General features: G+C 41.4%; 3 protein-coding genes across 3 annotated transcripts in view; 2 read left to right on the top strand and 1 right to left on the bottom strand.

Annotated features, from left to right (window-relative positions):
* Positions 1–390: 390 nt before the first annotated feature.
* arl16 (ADP-ribosylation factor-like 16) lies at positions 391–2734 on the bottom strand (the record flags this gene model as incomplete). The annotated part of the gene is made up of 5 exons (XM_083648761.1): positions 391–1492; positions 1646–1761; positions 2220–2336; positions 2414–2464; positions 2654–2734. 5 exons carry the CDS (start codon positions 2732–2734, stop codon positions 1327–1329), a joined length of 531 nt encoding a protein of 176 aa, XP_083504887.1. The 3' UTR covers positions 391–1326.
* Positions 2735–3018: 284 nt separating this feature from the next.
* On the top strand, positions 3019–5190 carry fn3krp (fructosamine 3 kinase related protein; the record flags this gene model as incomplete). Its single annotated transcript, XM_083649464.1, has 6 exons — positions 3019–3159; positions 3381–3532; positions 3679–3770; positions 3892–3974; positions 4093–4215; positions 4321–5190. The coding sequence occupies 6 exons, from the start codon at positions 3019–3021 to the stop codon at positions 4657–4659; spliced, it is 930 nt and encodes a 309-aa protein (XP_083505590.1). The 3' UTR covers positions 4660–5190.
* A 1105-nt stretch (positions 5191–6295) lies between these two features.
* Positions 6296–9260, top strand: part of tbcd (tubulin folding cofactor D) — a 34626-nt gene continuing 31661 nt past the window's right edge. Inside the window, exons 1-6 of the mRNA XM_083648637.1 lie at positions 6296–6832; positions 6948–6998; positions 7094–7191; positions 7296–7397; positions 7547–7693; positions 8434–8489. Coding sequence (XP_083504763.1) covers positions 6646–6832; positions 6948–6998; positions 7094–7191; positions 7296–7397; positions 7547–7693; positions 8434–8489 — 641 coding nt within the window. The 5' untranslated portion in view covers positions 6296–6645. The remainder of the gene's footprint in view (positions 6833–6947; positions 6999–7093; positions 7192–7295; positions 7398–7546; positions 7694–8433; positions 8490–9260) is intronic.

Here is a 9260-nt window from a genome sequence, read left to right as displayed (position 1 = left end):
TCTGCTGTAACCATTATTGTGTATTTATTATTATTACTTGTGTATGTTGTTGCTATTCTCCGTCGCTTTAACAAGGCCCATCCTATACTGTGATGTCATAGCACTGCCCACCATACGTCATCCCAACTGACTGTTGCCACGTATTTTGCTTTATATACGCAGGTGCGGCGGCCGACGCCCAGCTAACATTGCCTGAGGAAGACCTACGTGGTTGAAACGCGTTGCGTTTTTGTCTGCCCGTATAACTTTGAAGATATATTCTGATTTGTAACTGCCTGTACACAGATATATTACTTCGCATTAAATATTGCTATATAAAAATACTCCTAGTAGCTCCACCGTTTTTTCAATTTGTCACTTTTATGCAAAATGAAACATTTTAATTTTAGCCGTTGACACTGCATTTGAGTTATACACAAATTACTGGTTTGCATTTGAATTTTAACTAGTAACTATTCCAGTCGCTCATAAAAAAAAGTGACTAGAAACTGGTGAATTACAAATTACTTGAATAATGATAATAAAATAAAATGAACAAATATAACTTAGTAATAACATTTTAGTCTCAATTTGAAATGACAATTACATCTTTTTGAATTGTGACATCTTAAATTGAACTATACAAATCAATTTGGAGAGTTCAAACGAATATATTGACTTAACTACTGACTAGTAAAAAGCTAAATCTTCATTCCAAATAGAGACAAGTGCTCTGAATTTTCACCCACATTCCAAAAAACATGAAAGTCATGTGATTCTACAATGCCCATAGATATGAATGAGTGTGACTGTATGTTATATGATGACGACCTGTCCACGGTGTTTCCCTGTCTTCTGCCCTCTGAAAGGGATTTGAGGTACAGAAAATGAATGATTGAAGGAATATGAATGAACAAACCCTGTAGGTTTCATTGAGACAAATTATTAATAAGAGTAAAAACAAGTGACAAGAATAAATCAAAAGTTGCTGTTGGTAATTAGTGGTAAGTAGTGTCTATTAAACATTTTTCAAAGTCCATCCATACAATAATTTCATCCTCATTTGATTAGTACAAATCATCTACTTCTCCATTCGCCCTTATGTACAGTTACCAATTCATGGTAACAAACATTACTGTATATCTTGTCAAGTCATCTGTTATTACTGCACTTCCACTGTCAACAGCATGAGATTTGAATGAGGAGCTGACCCACTTAAAAGACATAAAAAATCTCCTTTCTGATAATGGTGTGCCGAGGATGATGACATATCTTGGCAACAGGCTCGATGACATCATCAAGTCCTGTGATAGTGTCACTTTATGAAGAGCAAGAGAGGATGCTGGGTCACTTGGTTGTGACGGAGTCCAGCCAGCTCAGCACCTGCTTAAGTCCCTGCCCAGAGCGTGCGCTGAGTTCCAGTGTTGCAATTGGCTGAGTAGCAGATGCAATGATGTCATCCATTCTGAACAGTGACTTCATCTCTACCAGACTCATGGTACAAGGGACATCCCTGGAAAAGGGTGGAAAATAGCAAAATGGTGGTGGATCACAGCTTTCTCCAAGAGACAGAAATTGACATTGAATATGCCTTGTGTGAAACCTCTTTACTCTGACATTTTGTATTTATAGTAAGTAAAGATGAGGAACAATGTGTATGTTTCACCTCTTGTTGAACAGAACGAGCACTGAGGCAGTGTGCAGAGGCTCAGCAGAGAGTACTGACAGCAGCTGGATACAGGAGGAGGATATCTGGGTGATGTTGGATGAGTCCACCACGAACTACAGAAAAAAAAACACAAAGCAATAACCATTTAGGGCATTTAGTCGATGAGAAGTTTTAGTTTTAATTTGCATTAGTTGGTTTAGTCACAGGAAGGAAAAAAACAGATTTGGGAGCTGTGCGTTGTCGTTAAAAGAGTTATACCAGGTTTGCCAACTTTGGTACCTGGCTGCAGTGAGATATTGATGCCAGCAAACTACAAATCAAGAAATCTGTGTGTGTGTGTGTGTGTGTGTCTATGTGGAACCAAGGACGTGTGACATGACGACTAATCAATTAATCACTTGAACTAGGACGATTGTTGACTTAGAAAATTGTTGGTCAAGGGCAGCCCTATAATCATTCCATAATTCAGCCACTCCACAGTGGAACACAATCAGTCCCTCCAACAGGCTTCCAAACTGGTTTGACTGTCAATTGCCCAGAAAGATGTGAATATGAAGAATGAAGAACATACGATGACAGAGGAGCAGTCAGTGAAGTAACTTGGCCAAATGGGGCCCATGCAGCCTCCCAGCTCTCTCACTGTCACTTTCTTCCTCCTCACTGTCAGGTCTGTCAGGTTGGTTCCCACCTGTGGCAGAGTAGACATACACACTGTCACAGCAAAAACACTCAGTCAGCCTGACTCAGACACCTCAAATGACTCACTGTAGGCAGAGTAGCAGGAGGTTCTCCCAGTTCACACGATCCATAAGTGAGCTGTTCACACTGTTTTAAGAAAAAAATGTCACATAGCAGCACAGAGTATAACGTTATAACGCTAAGTTACTTAGCTACAGTTAGCCATCGTTTCAAGCAGCTAGCCTAGCCCTAGACAACATCCATTTTTCCAACTAACGCTAACTACACAAATACTATAGTTTTCAACATTCAGCAGACCGCACAAAGGATATTTTCTAGGCGTTTTAACAACATCGTTTTTCCAACACCGGTAGCCCCGAGCAGCAAACACATTTCATTGCTGCTCATTCAGAAATGCTATTATAAACTCTTATTTTGAGGTGCGTGCGCAGACATTAGCCAACGAGCTAGCCTCGTTTGGTACCATGGCGACGCCCACGTGACAGTGTTAAGCTGTTGTGATTGGTCGACATATAAATCAATCATTCATTCATTGTTTCTAATTGGTCAATGCTGCATTCGTCAAATGAAGCGGAAGCAAAACAACTTCTTCGATAACCCTGTTTACAGACAGCTCCAAATGGTCAGAGAGAACCTGTCAGTTCCTCTGGATTTGGATTTGCAAATCAACCATGGAAGCGAAGTTAAAGAAGGAGTTGGGGACCTCCATGCTCAAGTCAACTGGTCACTCCGGAGGTGGATGCATCAGCGAGGGCCAGAGTTATGATACTGACACCGGGAGAGTGTTTGTGAAGATAAATCACAAGAGTCAGGTCATTTAATCATGTTCTCTCTGTTAATGTACTGCCAGCGTTTAGCCTTCAGGTTAACTTCCATCCATCTATGCTAATGATTATACTAATCATCACTGAATTATATATTACACAACGACAGGGAGAGTGCACCCTCCAAAAGGCACGTTTTAACTTGTACCAGTGGACTTTGTCCTCACATTGTAGTGCTTACCAGCAGCCACTTGCTTTGTTTTATTCAGGCCAAACGCATGTTTGATGGGGAAATGGCCAGTTTGGATGCCATCTCAAAGACAGAAACTGTCAAAGTCCCCAAGCCCATGAAGGTGATTGATCTGGACACAGAAGGATCTGTATTTGTGATGGAACATGTGGACATGAGAGGTCTTAGCAAGTAAGAGAGCAATCTCATATAGGCCTACAGTATGGTCAATCTATCAATTGAAATGGAATAGGCAAGTAGAGGAAAATGTAATGCATTATTGTCTTTTTTTCTCTCTAAAATTCTTTCCCCATCCTCAAACCCGTTCTCATGTGTAGGTACTCAAAGCGCCTTGGAGAGCAATTGGCAGATCTGCATCTTCACAACAAGAGAGAGTTGGATAAACAAAATAAGGAGCAGCAGACAGTGGGTAATTAATACATAATAATAATATGCAAATTAAGCACCGGCAGACGTTGGGGAAATGCACACAAATATGTAATGTTCTTGTGAGACTAATTAGGATCTATAACCTCTGTGAATGTGCACAGGAAAAGGAGCTGGGCAGTCTGAGGTGCCTGTTGTTCACACATTTGGCTTCAGTGTGCCTACATGCTGTGGATACCTCCCACAGGTAAAACATGGTATCACAGAGAACAAGAACCAAACTTGGCTGTCATGTGGCCTCTAAAATATACGTGTAGTCTAGTAATATTACTGTATCCTGTAATTGTTTTCCCTTACTTCCCCAGGAAAATGAGTGGCAGGATGACTGGGTGACATTTTACTCTCAGCAGAGACTGCAGCACCAGCTTAACATGGTGGAGAAGTCTCACGGAGACAGGGAGGCCAGGGAGCTCTGGGCCCAGCTACAGGTGCATCCGCCCTCACCTCTCAGTATAAACAACACATGCGTCTCTTTATGAAAGGATCGATAGCTTGACACTTACATTATCTTCTCCATCACTTGCATTTTACAGCTGAAGATCCCTCAGATGTTTGCAGATGTGGAGGTTGTCCCTGCTCTGCTCCACGGAGACTTATGGGGAGGCAACGTGGCGGAGTGCACAGAAGGCCCAGTCATCTTCGACCCCGCTTCCTTCTATGGCCACTCAGAGTATGAGCTGGGCATTGCAGGCATGTTTGGCGGCTTCAGCAGCTCTTTTTACTCTGCTTACCATGACAAGATCCCCAAGGCACCGGGCTTCGCAAAGAGAAACCAGCTTTACCAACTCTTCCACTATCTGAATCACTGGAACCACTTTGGCGGTGGCTACAGAGGCTCTTCACTCAGAATTATGAAGGACCTAGTGAAATGACTGCACACTCACCCGCTTGTAGAAATCTTCACAGTCTTAAACTCAAGCAAAGTCTTATGAAAATGTTGACAGACACTATTAACCTACTAGTTCTGTGTTCTACATAGCACTACCCACAGCAGCCGGCAGGTGACACAGACAGATCGACAGTGATTGCACGCTCCAACGGGTATCAGAACTAGTGCACATGGAGACGTAGGTTTGCTCTTTTATGTGGTAGATATATGTCTTACATGTAATTGCTGCTAATTGTTGAAGAGACTAAAGTTATTTTAATGTCTATTATATTATGAAGAAATTCCAGGGTCAACAGGAATATGGACAGACAGAAGCCATTCCAACCCCTTCCCCTCTTGAAAACAAGAAAAACAAAATTGACATGTTTCTTTTAGCTTGAATTGTATGGTTGAACATTGGCATGTCTACTAGCGGTACCTTAATAAATATATATTTTCTAAAAGTTTTAGTAGGTTATAGGTCGCCTATAATTTATCTGCGCCTTTGCTTGCCTGACAATGATATCATGCGTAAGGTCAACTTTTTCAATCAAACTGTCAGAATTCAAGTCAACAAACAAACAGTGTTAATGTCTCATTAAAGCTCAGGTGACTGATGAAAAGGAGTTGAAACTGAGTGAGTCTGAATATTACTGTTTTACTCACGTATAAATGTCTTTGTTTTAAAGCGAAGTTGTTCAAATGATTTTCATTTGCGTTAAACATTTAATATGATCATTTCTAACTTTGATACCAATACCCAGGAAAATATCGATACTCGATATCACTGGGGGTAATCAATCAAGAGGCATAAACGAAGACAGATCACTCATTAAAAACTTTGCACTTACACAGTAGATTACCCCTGCTCTATTCATCAGCCTGTCACATTAGATCAATATCTTTTTTCAAGAGAGAACACAGTATAATAAAAAGGCAGAAGTTCATTCTCAGTAGTTAAACAAAGAGATTCTCAGTAAATGGAGACAGATCAGTGGAAACAGAGTCAGTGTTACCTTGGAAGATGTTTGCCTTGTGAATTCACAGCATCCAAGTCATAGAGATGTCCTGCCTTCATCTGTAAAGCACACTCTGACAGGTTGCTTATTCTCCTTGCTCACTTGTTCTGGATGTCTGTGTTCATCTGTTCTTAATTAAGGTGCGGTCACTTCTTCATAACTTCAGGGTCAACGTCTCAAACTATCCTGAGGCCAGAAACAGGTCTGCGAAGCAGATCCATCACAGATCAAGTGATGTAGTTCTACTGGGTGTCCACAGATGGAGACATTAACCACATCAATTACATTGAACTAAACTGAAGAGCAACACATACAGGAGTATGGAGGAGAAATATGTAGCCTATTGCTTTAAAATTCGATGACAGAGTGAGAATGACCTCACACGAAATTAATTGTTTCCTGCTGAGGTAGAGCATGTGATAGGAAGTTAAACTCGGTGACACTTTACAACAAGGTACACACAATTTACAATAATATTTCATCCAGATGTGGACTCACATCACATAATTGCCCCGTGCGGAACGAATGATTTGAGGACTTGTTATAGGTCGAATGCTAAAAATGAAGACGCAACCGGATGTTAAAAAAACAAAACTTCCTGCGCAGCTGGGAGACCGTCGCCTCTGCGACAACAATGATGACAGTGTAATTGTTGCTCCTGTTTTGCTGTTATTTTTATAATACTGCACTTACATTCATTTTGACGAATATGTCATTGAATCCGGTTAACCACAGCCGCGTTGTACTGTTATATGTTTTATGAAGTCTTTATTGTCGTGTCACACCCACACACATTCCGTTTGCTCATAACGTTAACCAGTCGTAGCGCTAGCGTTAATGTTAGCTAGCTTAATTAGTCGAACTAACATTACTAAGTTACTGTTGGCTGCTGTATGCTACGCGCAAGCCACCTGAACACCAAAGTCATCAGAGCAGAGGCATCTTTGTACAATAGTTGAAAGTCCAGCAAAATGGCTTTGGCGGAAACAGAGAATGGGTCTAACGGTGGTGATGGAGGAGGCGAACCCGACGTGATCGCACAAACTAGTGTCTTGGGGGGCTTCAGTGAGAGTGCCGAGACCCGAACTTTGATCGCCAGCCTGCCAGAGGTCCATGCAGACATCGTGACAAGGGAGTCTGCTATTCAGAGATTCCTGGGTGAGACAGACACATTGGATGCATATATTGTTACTGTAACCAAATAATCACATGAAACCTCAAATGAAAACGCATTCAGTGTTTTGGATCTTGATCAATGTCCTTATTTCCACAGTAATAATGAACAGATATCAGGAGCAGCCTCATCTGCTGGACCCACATCTAGGTGAAACACGACTTAACTGTTAGTAGTAGTGCTGGTTGATTTTTGGAGAATGGACATGTGAGCATGACCCCACCCATTTGTTTATTTTCTCGTAGAATGGATGTTGGAGATGCTATTGGACTTAGTGAGCAGTGAAAAGTCTCCCCCCTTGCTGGTTCATCTGGGCTTCAAGTTTCTCTACACCATCTCTAAGGTCAGTCAAAAACTGAACTCTTGTTAGTGGACAAGCTTGTGCTCTGCGGAATCATTGTTACAATGACACCCACCAGACCAAGCTGTGTGCTTTTGTCTGACCAGGTGAGAGGCTATAAATTCTTCATGCAGCGCTTGCCTCATGAGGTGGCCAATGTCCAGCCAGTTCTGGACCTGCTGTCCAGGCAGGATCCCAAAGACACTGAGGTGAGACTGGCATTCATACTCCTTATTCCATGAGAAAAATCCATCCTACAGAGCAATTCCACCTGTGTGGGTTTGCTCCTGTATTCTGCTTTTTCCTCAACATTACCAATCATTTACTGATAATGTGTCTTTCCATCTACTCATCCCAGATTTGGGAAACTCGCTACATGCTGCTGTTGTGGCTGTCTATGACCTGCCTCATACCCTTTGACCTGTCACGTCTGGATGGCCATCTGGATTCTGATAGTGCCCAGGCCAGAGAGCCCATCATGGACCGTATCCTAGCTATTGCTAAGGTAAGGTAATTGTTATGGTTATTTTATAGCCTGATAGCTATTTTACTTTCATTGTGGACTTTATAATTATAGGCCCGCCTAGCTCTGCATAATCATGGGAGGACTGTGTTATCAAGACTTGATGCTCCCCATAAAATAATCTAAAAGAAACTATCAGTTAAGAAGATACAGATAACCTCTTCCTACAAAATCACACTTGGGAGACAATTGATGTCTAATAACCTGTTAACTGTCTGTAGTTAGAAAGTAAGTGACATCCCAAGATTACAGCAATAATTCAAACACAAACTAAGGAACAAACCATGGATATCTCTTCCTAAATAACTTGGTTTCACCAGAGAGTCCATAAGCAGGTCTAAATGGATTTAACTTAATTTGTTAAGCCTTTGTATTATGTGTAGCTATGTTTGTAGTTCCAGGGTTCAAATCATGTTTTTATTATTTGTAATGATGCATAATGCTGATTAAGCGTTTGTGTTCATACCATTGATTAACTGATATAACAATCACATCCTCCTAAGCTGTTGTGATGGCGCCCACTCCTGCTCATTATGAGAATACAAGAGCCGCTCTGTCTCCCCACCCGCTTTGGTTTACATTTGAAGGTGACAGCAAAATTGGTCAAATCCATTTAGCCCAGCTTGCCAGATATCACGTCTTGCAAATGACAGTATGTTATAGTGGCCCTGTAATTCTTTTTCTACAGTCATTATTAATAACATGCTTTTTGTTCTTTGCAGTCTTACTTAATCGTCCCTGATAGCTCCAGGAATGCTGCATCTGTGTTGGTGTCAAAGTAAGTGTGCGGCCACTATGATTCATTTGATTATTGTGTCCAAAAATATCACATGTTGAGGAGATATCCCCACACTACCCCATGTCACAATGCCTATGACATCATCAGTGATGTCACAATTGCTTGAGTGTAACCAAAAACCACAATTGCTCGAGTGACCTGAACAACAGGTTTCAGGTGTGAATGTCTCTCCCTCTCCACCTATTTAACGTTTTTCTTCTATTGATCAAGTGAGTGCCATCAAATCTCCATGGAAATTAATTTCACACAGATGGCCACTTAGAACATAACTTTAGAAATATAGGGGTGTATATATTGTTATATATTTTTTTTTACAGAATGACATTGCCTTTCCTTTTTATACTGCATTATTATATTTTGTCCCATTTTCTCACCAATTGTACTTGGCCAATTCCTCCTGCTGTCCCAGTCATTGCCCCATCCCCTCTGCCATTCTGGGGAGAGCTGCAGACTAGCACAATGTAGCACATGCTTCCTCCGACACATGTGCAGTCAGCCAGCTGCTTCTTTTCACCTGACAGCGAGTAATTTCACCGGCAGGACATAGCGCTTGGGAGGATCACGCTTACACTGGGTTATTAGATTGTGGATGCAGACATCACCTGTAAGATGGTCCAAAGTCCGGCCACATAGTGGACAGCACCTGGAAGATAGCTTTACAAGACATATGGTAACTTCATGTACAATGTACTCTACAAGTTATGTTGTTAGTGATTGGAATAAGAAAAACAAGCAACAATCCAGAAGAGT

Source organism: Poromitra crassiceps (assembly GCF_964638095.1).
Source record: "Poromitra crassiceps genome assembly, chromosome: 13".
Lineage (NCBI taxonomy): Eukaryota > Metazoa > Chordata > Actinopteri > Beryciformes > Melamphaidae > Poromitra > Poromitra crassiceps.
This window is presented reverse-complemented; position numbering and strand designations above follow the sequence as displayed.